At 40.4% G+C, this 19189-nt stretch overlaps 2 protein-coding genes across 3 annotated transcripts in view; one reads left to right on the top strand and one right to left on the bottom strand.

The window, feature by feature from the left end:
* The window catches only part of IMMP2L (inner mitochondrial membrane peptidase subunit 2), a 1207428-nt gene that overhangs the window by 509863 nt on the left and 678376 nt on the right, over positions 1–19189 (top strand). The gene's annotated exons all lie outside the window — the stretch shown is intronic.
* LRRN3 (leucine rich repeat neuronal 3) overlaps positions 10315–19189 on the bottom strand; it is a 63912-nt gene continuing 55037 nt past the window's right edge. Inside the window, exon 2 of the mRNA XM_088456382.1 lies at positions 10315–13448. Within this exon, the coding sequence (XP_088312508.1) occupies positions 11008–13131 (2124 nt within the window). The 5' untranslated portion in view covers positions 13132–13448 and the 3' untranslated portion in view covers positions 10315–11007. The remainder of the gene's footprint in view (positions 13449–19189) is intronic.

Genomic DNA, 19189 nt, shown 5'->3' on the forward strand with positions numbered 1-19189 from the left:
GTCAGTGAGGCAGTAATGTGTATGTCTGTCAGTGAGGCAGTGATGTGTATATCTGTCAGTGAGGCAGTCATGTGCTGCATTTCTGTGAGCAGTGTCTCTGTCTCTGAGAGTTGTTATTGTTTGCACTTGTGGAGTGATACAGCTGTGGCTGTGTGTTGAGACTCAGATTACAGAGGTTAGTAGATCAAATCCAAGGTGTGCGGTCGTTGAGAAATAATGCGTGGTTATGTGATCTAGTGTGTCCAATCATGCTGGTTTTATCTCTCTCACTATGCCACACCATTTTGAAGATATATATATTGTGACACAGTTAGGTAAGGGGTCCCTCTCCTGGGTAGAGGACTCCTTCCTTACACACACACACAGCAGCAGGGAAGCAGCACACCAGTCTGGATGCAAGTACAAGCTGGTCGGCGCCAGTCTTTATTGTACAATGTCAGAAACATAAAGAAAACATAAATATAAATCCTAGCCCTGTCGGGGCACTAACTGCACAGGTAGTTCCCTCACTACCAGAACCTGGCAGGGCCTAATGCCCTCGCCAGCAACAAAAGCACAGCACAACACTCACGGTTAGGTTTCCAAGTGTCTCTGAGCAAACTCCCTGCCTGCTCTCCCAGGTGAGACAATCAGCCCTAAACAAACTAGGCTTATATTGGCCACTCTCAGGTGGAAAACTAACAATCCTGTTACCAGGCTGCGGGAACCAAAACCTGGAGTGGCTGTGGGTGGAGCCCTCCCTCTCCTCTCACCCACAACCCCCAGGTCCCAAACTGGCTTTTCAAAAAGCCGAAACTCAAGCCTGCTACACTGCAGACTTTCTCCTGGGGATTCTAAACACAAAAGACAGGAATCTGGGACAAATGTACCTGCCACAGACCACTTTACCAGTGATCCTATCACATATCCCCCCCCTTTGTTTCGACCTATGGGGTGGAACAACTGAAGCCCCCAAACAATGAACGCATGACAACGCGTCTGCTTTAAACAACAGGCCCCCTGGCCTGTGTTCCACCGAAAATTTAAAAGTTTGTAACGCCCGCTTTATGGCCAACGCCTCCTTCTCCACTGTGGCACCGGGTAGGCATCGAATTTTGAAACACTGTTCAACTTTCGGAAGTCTTTGCAGAAACGCACACTCCCGTCGGGCTTTGGAATCAACACAATGGGACTTGACCATTCACTATGTGATACTTCAATAACCCCTAACTCTAGCATATTTTTAATTTCTTTCGACACCGATGCTCTATGTGCTTCTGGTAACCTATAGGGCTTTAGATTAACTTTAACCCCTGGGTCAGTGATGATGTCATGTTTAACGATCTAGGTTTTCCCAGGTACGTCAGAGAACAGCACCCTATTTCTAACCAGAAACTCCTTGATCTCTCGTTGTTGAATTGCCGACAGGGTTTTTGCCACTGTCACTTCGGGAACTAAGGGCCCTGGTTTTACTAGAGGGGCTCGGGCGGCCGACAGTACCGTTCTATCTTTCCAGGGCTTTAACCAATTTATATGGTATATCTGTTCCGGCTTTCTTTTCCCCGGCTGGTAAACTTTGTAATTGACCTGTCCCACTCTTTCTAAGATTTCAAAGGGGCCTTGCCATTTAGCCAAAAGTTTATTTTCCACAGTGGGAACCAACACTAACACTCTGTCCCCAGGAGCAAAGCTGCATAACCGAGCATTGTGGTTGTATACCCTCTGCTGTGCTTGTTGAGCCTGTTTCAGGTGCTCTCTCACTATTGGCACCTCTACAATAGGCAATGGAACTAGTGGACCCTTAAAACATGGTCTGGGAGCATGATACTGACACTCAGGGCAGGATAAATCCTGACACATTGCCATGTGGGGATAGGACAAAGGACTATCAGGGTCTACGGGTTTACCATCAACTACCTTTACATTCTCCCTGGCTTTTACCAAAGTAGGGTCATTCAACTGCTCGACGGCAAAGACCTCTCTTCTGACCTCTAAATCAGGCAGACGATCACCTGACCCAACAACACTTCCCACCTCAATGGGAGGCACATCAGTTGGCGGGCCACCGTCACGTTCTGCATTCTCTAGTTCGCCAACCATAGTAGAAAAAGGGAATAACTCTGACTCAGAAGAAACTCCCTCCTCCACTACATCGACAACCTTCTCAAATGGATCGGGGTTGTTCACCTCTGGAACAAAACGGCTTTCCCACAACTTCCAGAAGTGAGCTAAGTCTCTCCCCAATATTGCATCGTACACCAGACCATGCACCAAACCCACAGAAACTATAGCAGAGCCACATGGTGTCTCGATGTTCACCTCGGCCGTAACATAATATCGAGTATCCCCATGTATGCAGGTCACACCAACAGTTTTCCCTGTATGCCTCAAGGGGTTCACCAGCTCAGCTTTTATGTGTCACCAAGCTACCAGAGTCTAACAGTGCCTCTACTCGGTTGCCATCTACAGTGAGTACACACATGTGCTTATCAGTCTCAGCCTGCCGGCCAGCCGTACAGGCTATCTGTGCAAAGAAAGACCCCCTGCGGTAGACATGAGCAGTATCACATTGCATAGGTTCAGTTGTAAGTGCACAATTAGCGGCAATATGGCCGAAGCCACCACATCGGAAACATTGAGTCATATTAATGTCTAGTCGTTTACGGGGCAAGAACCTTCCCGGCCTGGCAGGCCTGTCTCCAGGTTCTACACCCTCAGTCTTGGGTACATTCCACCGCCCAGCACCCTTCTCCCCTGGAACAGTCTTACCAGTGTCTCTGGGAGTTCGCCGGTGCGCCATTGGGGCTTGGTGGGGCATACTCATCAGCTCCTCAGCCACCACGTACCTCTCCACCAGCTCGACCAACTGGTCCACGGACTTAGGGTCTGCATGGCTCACCCACTTGCGCAGAGTCACAGGTAATGATCGCAGGTACCGGTCCATCACGACCCTTTCCACGATCTGTGGTTCCGTCAGCGTCTCGGGCTGTAGCCATTTTGAGGACAGATGGACGAGGTCATGCATCTGTGAACGTGGAGGCTTATCCTTATGGAACTCCCAGCGGTGGACCCGTTGGGCACGAACAAAGGTGGTGACTCCCAAGCGAGTTAGGATCTCCTGTTTTAGTTTTTTATAGTCCTTGGCATCAGCCAGGCATAAGTCGAAATATGCTTTTTGTGGCTCCCCAGACAAAAAAGGTGCCACCAGACTTGCCCACTGCTCCTTGGGCCAACTCTCCCTTTCGGCCGTTCTTTCAAATGCGGCGAGATAGGCCTCCACATCATCGCCCGAAGTCATCTTTTGGAGGAAGTGACTGGCTCGTACGGAGTGAGTGGTGGTGGGAGGACCCGTATTAACATCTCTGGGCCGGGCGACCAGGTGCTGTACCACCTCTCTTATGGCCTGGCTGTTTTCCGCTAAGGCCTGGCGGGTTTCCTCAATGGCGACCTGTTGTTGCCTGGCGGATTCCTGCTGAAGTTTGTTAGTCTCCTGCTGAGCCCTGGTAGCTTCCTGCTGAGCCCTGGTAGATTCCTGCTGAGCTGCTGTAGCTTGGAGCAAGGCCTTAATAATGTCCTCCATTTTGTCCTGGGGTGTAGGGTGGAAGCTGAACCTTGCCTCTCTGAGCATTGGCTGATGCCTCCTCTATGGGACTCCAAGGACACAGTGTTATTTCCACACTCACAAATTGGGTGTCTGTCCCTTTAATTTTTAAATGGAAAGTTTTCCTCTTGCTGCAACTTTAGTGAGTGTGGTTGCCCGCATTCTCCACCATATTGTGACACAGTTAGGTTAGGGGGTCCCTCTCCTGGGTAGAGTACTCCTTCCTTACACACACACACAGCAGCAGGGAAGCAGCACACCAGTCTGGATGCAAGTACAAGCTGGTCGGCGCCAGTCTTTATTGTACAATGTCAGAAACATAAAGAAAACATAAATATAAATCCTAGCCCTGTCGGGGCACTAACTTCACAGGTAGTTCCCTCACTACCAGAACCTGGCAGGGCCTAATGCCCTCGCCAGCAACAAAAGCACAGCACAACACTCACGGTTAGGTTTCCAAGTGTCTCTGAGCAAACTCCCTGCCTGCTCTCCCAGGTGAGACAATCAGCCCTAAACAAACTAGGCTTATATTGGCCACTCTCAGGTGGAAAACTAACAATCCTGTTACCAGGCTGCGAGAAAAAAAACCTGGAGTGGCCGTGGGTGGAGCCCTCCCTCTCCTCTCACCCACAACCCTCAGGTCCCAAACCAGCTTTTCAAAAAGCCGAAACTCAAGCCTGCTACACTGCAGACTTTCTCCTGGGAATTTTAAACACAAAAGACAGGAATCTGGGACAAATGTACCTGCCACAGACCACTTTACCAGTGATCCTATCACAATATATATACATATATATATATATATATATATATATATATATATATATGGAGTGCTGCATTACTTCTTTAATCTAAATATTTCTCTAGCATCCAGATTTACCTTACATTTTTCTACTTTCATTGACTATATATATATATATATATATATATATACTCTATCCTCCTATAAACATTTACACTTAGTCATGTTTCTGAATGCCGGCTTCTTTGCGTTTGGCTGGCTTGCCTAATATGTGGAAACAGTTGATTATTACTATTTTGATGTTCTGGAGCATGCAAAAGGCTTGCTGGAAATGTTATAGCTAGAAACAGGTCTGAGTAAAAGGAGAGGGGGCAGAGGCAAGCAACCTTCTGTGCTAAAATTACAGCTGTCTACTTTCTGTTTTAAGCACTACCTTAGTGTAGAGAGGGGGTTGGAGGTGGGAGGGGGCTAGGTGTTACACTTATTCTTTAGAAACCATTGATGTGATATGCCAAGGGAGTTTTGATATAGCTAGATGGGTACATTAAGTAAATGTTTTCGGAACATTTCTTAATATTGTGACTGTTGTTTACAAATCTTAACTGATATTTATACTTTTCTGGAATCTGGATTCCTGTTTACTGTACATGTGGAACACATATGCTGTATTTTATTATTCAAATAAAAAATTTTTTATTCCATTTATAATAAACTTTAAGAGATAGCTGCAGTTCTATCCTTATGCAAACTCAAATATAATCTACTTAAAAACATTTTAAATAAAATTGCAATAAAAAGAAAATAATTTGTATCTAGATGAATCTGTAAGCTAAACTTGGGCTGGCACTAAAAGTGGGACAGTAGCTTCGTTGATAAAGCTTTGTGAAAATTTGGATGTGATATGTAATAATACATGAAAAATGGTTTACACAGTCTTACAAATTTCATCCATTGTGGATGTTTAGATTTTATTTCTATATATATATTCATGTAGTTGAAGTGTTTATGCAATAAGAACTTTAACACAATTAGAATAACAAACGAGCATGTAGAGATGTCATATACCATTCACTTTATTGAATCAAGAGGTACTGATGAAAGCAATATCTTCCAGATAAGAATACATCTCATGGAATGAAAACCTCTGTGAGATAGTCATTGGTTTTTCCTCAGTTAAAGTGTGTACTGATATATGTTGTTTACTTGTAATACATTGCAAGCTTTTATATCATACAAACACATTTGTATTTGTAATGTGTTTGGAAATAGACGGATATAAATAGAAGATACATGAGCGCATTCTGCTGACCTATACAGTACCTGCATTGAAATAGGTCATATTTCAACTCTTTTGTTTGTGACAGAGAGCCTAGAATGAAATGCTCTGTCCAGGGTGCTGAAATAACTGGTGATTGATGAGTGTGTCTCGCTGATGAATTTTAATGCCAGTGTATGAGCCACAGTGATTCATCAACAATGGTAAAATTGTGTTCACGGAAATATATCCAATTCATACAGATTTAAATATTTGGCAGTTAATATCTGCTTCAAATGCTGTACATTAATCCAGTTGAAGATTGCACAGTAACACATTAGTAATACAGTATGTGCACGCTCCAGAATTTAAAATGCAAAAAGAATTGCACAGTTCTACCATGCACGATTTTCAATTCAAGCTCTTCATTTCCACTTAGTTTGATTTACAAAAGAATAAGAAGAGTATTCTTTTCCAACACAATCACATTCATTAAAATGTCAGGAAAAAAGAATGCTAGGACAGATGTTTTTTTCTGCAAATATCCATGTCTGTGCCACACACCGTGTACTCAATGTTTCCTTAAAGATATCAGTTGATTTTGCTCTGTCTTTTACTCACAAATGTTAGCACGATGGCGAAATCGTTCCTCAACACTTTTGCTCCATTGTATCAAAACACTAATATTTGTACTTATCATCCTAAATCTGATTGTAATCTGGACTTTTATTAAATCGGTCCAACTGCACCTATCTTGTACATGGCTGCCAGAGTGATTTTCTCATTAATAATTTCAATAATACTGTAATCCAATGCTCGTCTATGCTTTTCTTTCAAGATAAAATTGACGTCTTGGTGTTGTTAACACACAAAGCCCTCCATAATGCTGTACTACCCTATGTCTCATCCCTAGTCAAAGTCTCTGCCAATAACCAACTCCTGTCACCCTCCCTTATTGCTAGTCTCCATTCACACTTCCAGGGATCTTAACCTGCCTGCAGCCATAATCTATCCACTACTCCTAACTATTTATCTAAGCATAAGTTCTTAAAAAATTCCCTAAATACTGCTGTTTCCCTGTGGGAATACCAGTGCCCAGTCCACTGTACTGATAAGTGTGCATTCTTGTTTCCTGTCCTCCATCTCCTTTAGCTTGCACGGTCTTGCTCCTGACTACTGAACCCCTTTTTTATTATTACATATCCAGCTTTCTCTACCTGCTTTTACAGAAATGTGGAATATTTTGGCACTTTGTAAAGAATAATAAGAATAAATATGAAAACTGATCCCAAGAACAGGCTTTCTCAGAACAGATATACTTAATGAAAAACTGTTGAACTAGACTTTCTTTCAAGGCAGAATTATTAACAGTGTGGTCTTTTCCACTTCAGGAACAAATGTGTTTGTTGTTTGTATACATTTACAAATAATAAGTAAATGTATGGTCTGGGCTGTTGAGAGCCGACTCAGTGGAACGGGGTCATTGCCTAACCGTGGGAGGTATGGCCACGCCCCATTAGGAAAAAAACAAAACTAGTTGCAATGCTGCGCGCTAGGGAGGGGGGAACTGTGAGCCCCGCAGTCTGGTGCAAATCCAAGGGGGGCACAATGAGTGTGATCACCCCCCTTCTCCACAGGCAGAGGAAACTACAGTAGTAAGCAGTCTTCCACTGCAGCCCATCACACAGCAGCGTATGCTGGGCTGCTGACAGGGAAGAGGGAGGGTGGACGGCATTGGGTCCAGGCCTTCACCGGCCCCTCCAGCAAGCCAGGACCAGGGTAATTAGTACTCACTCCCCCCCCTCTCTGCACCCCTGTTTATGGTCAGAGCCCCCTGGCACTTGTCCCTTTTCAAGTGAAAATTAGTATGATTCGTTTTCTTAAAATTAGTATGCTTTCAGTTTCTTTCATTGTTACAATTTATTTTTATGAAACTGAGCCCAAAACTAATTATAAAGTTTAAAACACATTACTACACAAACCATAAGGAATACATTTATTTTTTTGTAAGTACACAAGCAATTCTAGCTTGCTTACTGAAGTATAGAAGAGGCATAACTATTATGAATGGGCAGTAATGCTAAGAAGGCATTAGAGTTCATGATGTAGCTGGTGCTTTGTGAAGATAAATGGATGTTGTTAGCTCTTACTGTTAACTCAATAACTAATTTTAAAAATGTCCTCCACAGGGGTAAAATGTAGCGTGTAGAGATATTCTGCAATAATCATCTGTATGTGTTTCTTGCTTTTATTAGCAATTCCACTTCTGTGAAAATGCTTTTTATATACACATATATCCAGTATACTGTGTGTGTATGTGTGTATATATATATATATATATATATATATATATTATAACACAAGTCCAATATTTAGAAAATATGTAAACCAGTAATGTAGATGTTAAGGCTAAATTTTTCTTAAAATATTTTTTTCCATTAATTTCTAAACAAGGATTGTAAAAAATATGTTAGTTAACTGCATTACATTTGCAGCTTTGAGATTTTAGAGGTAAATAAATGAAGGTTGAGGACTTTTTCCGCTGTTTCTCTTTTTGTGCTTTCTTGAAATGTACTTTGGACATAGATAAGTTAATCTTTTTCCAATTGTACCCCTTCTACCCAAGAGCTAAAACCCAGGTTATTGCAGGGTTAACCCGAGTAGCTCCTTGGTGTAAAAGGAGAGAGGGTTGGATTGCCGGGTTGAGTGACCTGATAATCCAACCCAGGTAACTTGCAGGGTTTAACACGTTTGTAACCCGTGAAATCCTGCAGTTTGAATGGCGCGCTCCGGGTCACGATGACCTGGTGCGTGCCGCATGCCAGACGACTGGTCCGGCTTCAGTGGCACTTGGAGATGACGTCATCTCCAAGTGTCCACTTCAACGCCGGAAAAGCCGGGTCTATGCAGACCCGGCTCCGGTGCGAACGGCGCCGACTCGGGAATATCCTGGGTCGTCGCCAGGGAAATTCCGGGTCTGATCCGGGTTGGAATTCTGTTCCAACTCCGGGTCAGACCCGGAATTTCGGTGTAAAAGCAGTATTAGTCTCTATATTATAAATATTTTTGTCTTTACTTTAATAACCCCAAAAATTAACCTACTATGTAAAATGCTGTCAGAAGAGAGCCAGATCTGTCATGTAAAAACTGAGCACAATTCACTCAAGTACAGAAAGAAAAAAAACAATAAAAACAACGAAAAACAGATGTTATTGCTTAATAACACTATAGTCATTAAGGCCTAATTTAATTATCTGCACACTAATCTAAAACCTTATTAATTACAAGCCACCAAATATATCCTCTGCTAAAAAAACCAGAAACATTTGGATAATAAATTTGAAGGTCATTAAACGATGCAAATGAACTAAAATGTGAGATACTAGCACTACTATGATTTAAGATTTAAAATGCTTTGACCGTATGCTTTATGTATATCCAAGATATTAGGAATGGTTAATGTAAAGATACATTTTACATATTCATTTTAAAGCTGCACTACCACCCAAAATGGTTAACATTTTTATTCACCACTTTAAAATGTCTGCAGAATATAGGGAGGTCTGTGACTGCAGCTTCCCATTGCCACTGCCAGTGCTGTGGGACTAACCCAGAGCTCAGGGAAAAATGCTTGTGTGGTGTCGCTCCTCAGGATGTGGGCAGTAGCTACAGCAGAGGCGTCACCCCCTGCGCACTGGTGGATGAAAATGGGCATGGCCTAAATAAAGGGGCGTGACCTACCAGGGGATCCCAATAACATCACTCAGGGGACAGCCCAGCATCACCGGAGATGCTGGGCTTCCCCTGGAGACTGGGAGGTCTGCACTGTTGGCTCCTCTTCCATGACAAGAGCCAGGTGCTGCAGGAGAATATAACACTGCAGCACTCTGCTCCAGTCACTGCAGAGGAGCCGACATTTTGGTGTCACCCCCTCTTAGGGTGACACCCAGGTGCAGCCCACACCCCCCTTATGAAGCTACAGTGTAATGCTTTGCTGGCGCTTTCACAGAGAGCAGCAGAATTGTCTGGTTGACAAACGCATTGCAATTTTGGCAGACGGTAAATATACATTGTGTTTTGATGTCACATTATACTGTGTTAGCATACAATTATAGTAATGACACCTCTGTTAAATATGTTGCCAAATACTGAACTAAACAATAGCATTTTATTTACATGTGTTTTCAAGTTCTGTTTGCCACTCTATTATTTGTTTCCAGCCTGCATGTAAACGATTTGATCTGTAGACCTGTGTTTCCATGTAACTCTGCTTCTTCTGTAGTACATTGTAGTGAGGTATATCATAGCACATTGCAGTGCCAGGTTTCACTTTAATGTTCAGTGAAACATGCCACATTACAGTGTATTAAGAGAGACAGGAGACCTGCATGTAAACCTGTACAGACATGTCATATTGTTTACATGCAGGCAGCTGAGTGATGTGCAATAATATTACACTGCTCAATAATTTCAGGAAACAACATGTAATTGCATATAAAGGTACTAATTCCCCTAATTGGAGGGTGTGGGTTTATAGGAGAAATTAGAAAGTTTGTTTGTGTTACAATGTCATTTTTAAAGTAAAAGAAAGCAGTACAATATAATTGTGAATTTCCCTTTTTTATGTTAATTGATTAGCAGTGTAATAATGAACATTAAACTGTTTGTGAAATCAACAAAGATTTTTCTCTTATACCTTTTGTATTTTACTTATATATTTGGATCACACTGTACACACAATAGAAAGATACATGTGCCTTGCCAGCAGACACAAGTACAGTACTGTACTGCTTCATATTAAGTAACTGTAACTTTCATTCATTCATATATACAAATGCACTCTCATGACTAATATAATATGGCTTGATATTTGCATATTTTTTTTCATAGCACACTTACAGCAAGTCCTTATTACATAACAAAATAGTCATGGCACAGGTAAATTTTATTTTAATCAAAAATGTAATTTTTTTTCCTTCATAAAAAAAAGATTTACATATTTACTGTCTCTACTACACTACAGAAATGTCCGTTTTGTAACAACACATGTCAGTTCTATTTTATTTTGTCACTTCAAAAACTCTTGGCTAAAATGTGTAATACATCACAGGAGGAGGTATTGCTCAGTTCAACTACGATAGAATGTAAAAAAAAACATTAAACAAAATCTATATTTTGTATTTAACAAAGGAAGTCATAGTTCTTTGCTTTTTATATAGTTTTTTGTTCCTTGAATGAAGCACTTTGCTTGTCAGACTTACATCACTTGTACTCATGTTATGCCTTTTATTTGAGATACATTTTAAGCAGCACTGAAATTATTTTGTGTTTAATTTTCCCTTGAAAATAGTCTTCCTGCTTGTAGAGGAGCACAACTAGAACCTTGTGCTTGTTTGTATTCCATAGGTGAACTCTCTCGGAACAGTGTTTCTATGGTGTGGTACTCGGTACTTGTATAACTGTGGATTTTACTTCTAGTGATGTGCTTTCCTTGTCAACATTCCAAAGACTCAACAAAGGAGGATAGAGGTCACTAGAAGCAAATGGTGGGGTCTGCAAAAAGTTCCCAGAGCATTTTCTTTCAGAACCATGTCTCAAATATAAAGATACATAGTTGAAAAAGTAAGCCACAGTAATGATTCCAAAAACACCACCCAGGATAGTAATCAGTGCTGTTATTTTAAAGGTTTCATTTCGTTTTCTCATCTTTTCCATTCCCTTAGTGGTGACATTAATGCATTGCTTTTCAACTTGTTGGTAGATGTTGGGTGCATCTATGCAGATTGTATATTCAGTGAGTGAACTCAGACGTGTTAGATTGTATTGTTTGACATCAGATGGCATTCGAACACTGTGCGCAATTTTGGTGTATTCTGCTTTTAGGAACGCAGTCCACTGAACACTGGATTTCAAAATTTTTGACCTAGAATTCCAGGATACCATCACAGAATTACTTTGCACTTCCTTGATGTCAATATAGAGAGACCCATTGACATCCTCAGGCAAGGTTCCATCAACTGTTATCATAACTGTTTTTAAATCCGCACCAACCAGGTTTTTTGCTACACATGTATAAAGTCCAGCATCCAAGTGACTTACGTTGTTAATTTCCAGGGTACCTTCAGAGTGAACATAAAACTGACCAGAAATGGTATTTGACTGGAGTTTGGAACCCAAAGGTGTGATCCAGTAGATTTCTGGTTCTGGTTCTGCTGTTGCTCTACAATGTAATGCTGCTGAGCTACCAGTCCTTATATCCAGAGCTGAGGGAAAACTCTGAGGAGCAATTAATGGTAGACATATTTCCATCATTTCCCTGAAATGTATTTGCCTGACATTCTGACCTTGAAATTCAGGGGGATCAATGCAAAACAATGAATCTGTTTCCATAAAGCGAATGCTTGTTTTATTCATATTAATCCAGCGATTTACACAGTCACATCTGATGGGGTTGCTATGTATACCTATTTCCTTGAGGCTGGGCAGAGCTTCTATAGTACTTTGGTAGAGGGCACTAAGAGAATTGCTGTTGAGCATAAGTGTCTCCAGTTTAGGGAGTCTATAGAATGCGTTCGGATGAATGTAAGCGAGTTTTGGGTTATTGGTTGCTTCTATTTTTCTTAAGTCGGGCAAATTTTCAATGGCAAGACTGTCTATTGAAACTAGCTCAGGCATGTTATTAATGCCCAGTTCCTTCAAGTGTAACATATTGCTAAAATCTCCTCTTTGTATCCTCCTAATAGGATTTTTATTGAGATCTAAAAATTTTAGGTTCAGTACCTTTTGAAGAGCAACAGAGGGGATGTTAACAAATCTGTTGTCATAGAAAGAAATACTTTCTAAATTTTCAAGACCTATGAAGGCATTATCAGGTATGTCTGTCAGATTTATTCCTGCTAAAACCAGGCTGCGCAGATTAATAAGAGGCTTAAAGTTCATATCTTCGATTTTGATTATTGGATTTTCACCAATCATGAGAATCTCTAGATGTGGTATTGCTTCAAACCACTGGCTGTTAACCACTTGCAATCTATTTGAATTAAGGTGAAGTCTGAGCAAATTGCTTACCCCAGCAAATGCTTTTGGAGAAATTGTGGATATCAGGTTATGATTAATGTACAGCTCTTGTAAAGTCATCAGTCCAGAAAAGCATTCCTCAGTCAGTTCCACCAGCCTGTTTTCCTCCAGGTACACAGAAAGTATATGATGGGCATTTGTGAAATTGATATTGACCATTGAGGACAGATTGTTCTGTGATAAATCCAGTCCTGTAAGATTTACTGGAAATTGATCTGCATTCTTAATATCTTGAATGTTATTTGCCTGTAAAAGTAAAACCTGTGCGTTTTCTGGAAGTCTTTCTGGGATGTTGTAGAGATCTAATGCATTGCAATCCACTGTCAGAGCTTCAATATAAATAGATCTTGGTGTAAACCACGGTCGAATTTCACAAGCGCACAAGTGTGGACAATCCATCTTTTTTTGGGTAGCATGCACAAGTGCCGTAATAGTTAGTCCAAGAAGCAAGTTTATTTTGAGTTTTATTTCCCTCATTTTTCAGTTTTCAATTGTTTAGCTGTACTGAGCAGCTTATGTTCTTCTACCTAGTTTTTAACAAATTGGTCACTTCATAGGCACGTAGCTTGTAGTAAACTCTACGCCACACATGTGATGTGTTTCTTTTCCTGGTAGCAAAGTGTAATTATCAAATACTCCACACATACTGAGATTGAAGGTCACTCTATTCTTGATAGGCATTTAAAAGCCATTGTGGTAAAGTAGATTATATAGGTGGCCATTGAAGAAGCAATTCACTTAGCAGCATTCACTTAAAATTCCCATAGCAGGTTAGTAGCTGATAACAAGGATATCTGAAAATAAACAAAAGACAATTATTTAAAGAAAAATATGCAAATATAGCACACACACATCTTAGCAGACAAGAAGTTTCCCTTTTGAGACATATAACAATAATAGTTTCAGAGCAATTGCTAATGTGTTATATGCATTTTATTTGGGCTGATGTGTGACTCACAATACTAAACAGCTTGGTGTTGTGTTTGGTTATAGAATGTACAGAAATACAGTTTGTCCACTGAAGTGACTGTACCAGAGTTTCCCAAACTTAGTCCTCAAGGCACCCTAGCAGTCCAGGTTTTAAGGATATCCATGCTTGACCACATGTGAGCACCTCAGTCAATTTAATTTAACCACTTGTGCTCAATCATGGATAGCTCTAAAACCAGAACTGTTGGGGTGTCTTGAGAACCGCTGGACTATACATTGAGGAGGTGGAAAATTGATTGTGTTTGAACCTTTTTCTGAAGTATCTGTCACTTTCTGGGATACTGCTATTATTGTGTGATATATTACATCAGTAGAGTATTAGTATTAGATGTTCAATGTTTTTAACTTATAAGGAAAAACGTGAATACAATCTTCTTCCTTTTCAGTTTCTAAAAACATAAGCCCTTGGCAGTTTTATTGCTCCGTAATAGGCTATGTAACCAATCACTACTCTTCTTCTGTCACCCCCTGTCCCCCTGTCTCCCTCTCTCATTCAGGTCTCATTCAGTGCAGGCGTTCTGGCTGTGTCTGTGAGAGGGGGCGAGCCAGCACTCTGTCTGTCTAGAAGCCACTGAAAGCCCTGAAAATTGAGGCTGCTCATAATGTGTGTGTGTGTGTGTGTATATATATATATATATATATATGTATATATATAGATATATATAGATATATATATATCTATCTATTAGGACGAAAATGTTGTGTTGACATTGAAACGTTCACACTGCTGGGAGTCGTTTGAGTGTTTTCTTCGAAGCCCTGAGTGCCGCATCTCTCTGTGTATTTACATATGGCAAGGCTTTATTTACGATGAGAGCAACGGGGTGAAGTAATTACATCCTAAAAGTGATTGCCAGACTTTACCTGTGTTTATATATATATATATATATATATATATATATAAAATATAATATACAGAAGACTAATTCTCACTAAGCCATTCACAGTATAATTGATTGTTGCCCGGAGCAGTTTTCTATCTTTCAGATGAAATCTGTTTGTATTCCTTGTATATAAAAGTATGTGTGTGTATATATATATATATATATATATATATATATATATATATATATAGTATAAAGGGAAGTCATTCTGAGGTTAAGACACCCCCCTGAAGAAGTCCTTGGTTGTGACGAAACATGTTGGGTATGGCCTATCACATGGTGGATGTGATTATTTTATAGGTCCACTCCAGGAAGTTACAAACAATCTACATTCTGCTGAAACCAGGAAAATTTGCCTACCTGCTGTAATCCAGAAACAACAGTGTGGATATCCTGAGGCAGTGGCGTCCCACCCCGCTGTGACACCCAGTGCAGGGAGGGATGTAGTGTGCAAGGTAAAAAGGGGCGTGACCTCATTGGCAGGGGGCGTGGCCTTGTGGGTAGGGGGCATGGCCTTGCATCCTGAATCCCCATTGTAATCACTCCGGGGGTTCTGGAGGTGCTAACTGCCCCCGAGGACAACTCTCTGTGCAGTGGCGGCTCCCTCACTGTGTCATGAGTTGAGTGCTGCACGTAATGCTACAGTACAGCACCCAGCTCCTGTCCCCCCTTGTGACTCCACTGTCCTGAGGCTGTTATTTGATGCTGTTTACTGCTTCTTTCGGATGTAGGTGAGCATTGATATAAGTAAATGTTATGTTGATTCTAAAACTCACTTGTGCACCATCCATTTGTTCTGTCTTATTTATACATATATATATATATATAAAGAAGACCTTATTAATTCTCACAAAGCATAAACTGTATAATTGTTGCCCGTAGCAGTTTTCTGTCTTTCAGATGAAATCTGTTTGTATTACTTGTATATAATAGTACTACTCGTGTTTAAATGTTATTTGCTATTGGGTCTCTGCCAGCATAACCTGCCCAACAAAGGTCTGTTCTCATGTCAGTAAGTGATGCAGTATTTAAAAATATGCTATAAGTATGTAAAAGTCATGGCAGAGTACATATTCTTCATGACACTCCTCAGCATAAAGTATCACCATAGGTTTGATTTAAAACCACTAAAGGAAAGGATACTAGCTGTCAGTTTAAAGATCATTCAACCCCAAACAAGCATGCAGTAAACATTTTATAAACTGTAAAGGTGCATACACACTAGACGATATGCTCCCTGAGCGATATCGTCTAGTGTGTCCCCGGCAGGCTGTGCTCAATGTCGTTCATGACATTGAGCACAGCCGCTGAACGATATCATTAGCGATATCGTTCAGCGCCGGGCTCTCTCACCCATTCCCTGACATGCAGCAACCTGACGAGGTCGTCAGGTTGGCCTGCATGTCAGCCCGATGAACGAGGATGACGAACGACCCGCGGGAACGCGCGTCGTCGTCATCGTTCATCTTTTTTGTGTTAAAAATGGACGATAAAGTGGACGACTGAACGATAACGATATCGTTATCGTTCAGTCGTCCACTTTAATCGCCCAGTGTGTACGCACCATTAGACTCAGTTTACTTTATACATCTGACTAGAGGCAAATTGATCTGCACCAATAATGGAAAACTTTTGAGTATTATACAGTTTGTTTGGATTTCAATTTATTGATAATTGTTATTTATATTTGATATATATATATATATATATATATAAATATATTAGATATCTAATAATAAAAAAAAGCTTGCATCTGTGTTCATGTAACCTTTACTACATCACTAGGTGCGATGGTAATCTGACACTATGCATCGTACCAATTATGAATAGTTGGTAAAAGCAATTGTGATAAACATGTCTCCATGTTTTTCTCTCTCATAATATAGAGATAATATGAATGATCACTGCAAATTGATTGGATTAGTCAATGTGTTAGTCCTATTGCAATGAGAGCAGGTCAAATGTTAAGATGATTCATTTTAATCAGAGAATCCTGTGCGCATTTATTGGTTGTTACTAATCTTAATATATCTAATAGTGTAAATTAACATAATTTGCTCCTTTGTTCATTGAAATATATACCAACTGACAGAACAAGCTGTGGCAAGTTAAGTTAGAATAATACCAATTTCACATCAGTTTAATACAATGCAAGGTCCTGACATATTGCTACTTTTAATTTCTTCCCTAATGCGTTGAACGTTGTACCTAAAGGACCTTCATATATTTCTTTATGAAAGCAACACAGTTGTAATTTAATAGTTGTTAGTGTAGCAGATAGTTAGAAAAATCAGTATGATTGTTATTATTGCAATCATTGTAATATGATCAACTATTTACAAATGTTATTTATGTTGGGTAAGAGACATTGCTAAGGTGACCAGAACCAAGTAATAAATATTTAAGCCACAAGATCACATCACTATTCACAATGCCACACATCCCAAAATAATATGAATGTATCATCCTACTCAACTTGTCAGTATTCTCTATCACCAATGGAAGTTTGGAACACTGAGTAAAGGCCCCCATACATCAGCAATCTGAAAACCACAATTGAACAATTTGAAGATTTATTGCCCGATCTTAGGATCTTAGGATCTCCCAATCGAGCAATCTGCACCCATACATTACAGATCTTTTTCAGTGATTTGCAGATCGATTGCAGCAAACACAGATCTGGCAATTTTGAAAGGCCCATCATTTTGCTAGAAACTATCTGCAAATCTGCTGATCATGTCCATACACTAGCAATCTACAGCCCCAATCCATCTGTGAAATCCAACATGTTGGACATTCTGATTAAACAATTCCAATCACGTTTTGGTTGCAATATGCGATCTGTGAAGCCCATACATTGCAGATTTTTATACACAATCGATTGCAAATTGCACGACTGCTGCAATCCATCTCTGATGTATGGGGGCCTTATGAGATGGGTGGCTGTATATATCGTTACCTATTTATATTTTTTAGTAACTGGGAGAATTCACTAGGCATGAAAAATGGCTACTTTCAGGCACAACTTGGGAAAGAAACTAATTGAAAAACACAGAAGTGTATTTGTAACGACACAAGAAGTAACAAAGCACAGTACTGTAATGCAAATGCAACTAAAATACAAAACAAGTGCCATATTTAGGTAGAGGAAATACTGTTATAGGAAGTTACAGCTGTAAGAAGCACAGAGAAAGTGGTTTAAAAAGAAAGAATAGAGGGTAGTATGGCCTGTGGTTACATTGAGCCCGGCTCTTACCAATCCTGGAATAGCCTGTCTGCATATCCTGGGCACTAAACTCTGCACTACCTGATGCTAATAGTACTGCATGTATTATGGTTCAAGGTGTTTATAACAGAACAAGTGGGGGAGAAAGCAAGCACCTGATAGTGTAATAGTAATTGTCACCTTGGGATATAATAAAGCTAATAAATGCGTACCGGATGGGCACTAATAAATAGAGTATCAAAAGGTTCTTATTAGCGTCCACCTGGTACACATGTATTAGCTTTATTATATGCCAAGGTGACGATTACTACTACATTATCAGGTGCTTGCTCTCTCCCCCGCTTGTTACAGATTTCTTTGCCGTTCTACCAGTCGGCATATTGATGAGCTGAGCTGCCACCCATGGACACAAGTGGGGAGTGTGACTAAATTTGACGTATATATAGGAAGTGACTGTTTTACAGTGGACCTGTGGAGTGACTACAGGCACCACAAGTACTTGTTAATAACAGAACATTTACTAAATACTGAAGAATGCTCCATAGCAGGTAACTGGAAACAGGCCAAACCCACACTGCTCACAGCCATTATTAATAAGATTTGGCAAGTGTTCATCTAGGATACAGTATATTACGAGTATTTTGCATGATGAGAAAGTCAAAGCTCTCCCATTATGGAATATCCTGCCCTCACTTAATGTTTATTAATTACGGTATACATTTTGTCTCTATGGGCTGGATTCAATTAGACACAGTAATTAACAGCGGGCTAATGCAGTAGCTGTAGCCCGCAATAAGCCCAGAGGTGGCACTTAACACGTGTTTCTGTTAGAGCATGAGAGGAGGTTCAAACAGAAACCAGCACTAAGTGCCCTTATCACGGGTGCTGTGAATGCCTTAACCTATACATCCAGGCACTTATCGTGGAATCTATTGGTTAACATACATTAGCAATGGATTTAATGTGCGAGGAAAAGGGATTTTAATTGAATCGCTCTGGCTATAAAAGTCCGAGGCTACTACCACTTTTCCTCACGTGATTATTTTCCCAGCTAATTGAATATGGCCCTATGTATGATCATCTCATTTGGAGGCCCTGATACTCAATTGTTCCCATTACTAATCATCCTACTTTCCCTTACCCTTCATTTCAAACATGGTGCTTGCTTCATTGATAATATTATTTCGTTTTGTTTTCCAGAGTTATTGGAAATGTTTAAGCACAATATCACACTGTGAGCACCATGTGAATTTTATTTTTTCTTTATTCTGTAACCCTTGTTCTTCCCTTACTTATGTGATTAAACTTTAATAAAAATGCACTTAAACAACAAAAGCATGGAGAAAGGGGACATATAAAGAGGCCATTTCATAGGTGGGAAAGATTAGTCAAAGGAGTGGATTACCTAGAAAGACAGAGAAAGGATGATTTAAGG

The sequence above is a fragment of the Taudactylus pleione genome, unplaced genomic scaffold, assembly GCF_031769625.1.
Source record: "Taudactylus pleione unplaced genomic scaffold, aTauple2 ptg000041l, whole genome shotgun sequence".
Classification (NCBI taxonomy): domain Eukaryota; kingdom Metazoa; phylum Chordata; class Amphibia; order Anura; family Myobatrachidae; genus Taudactylus; species Taudactylus pleione.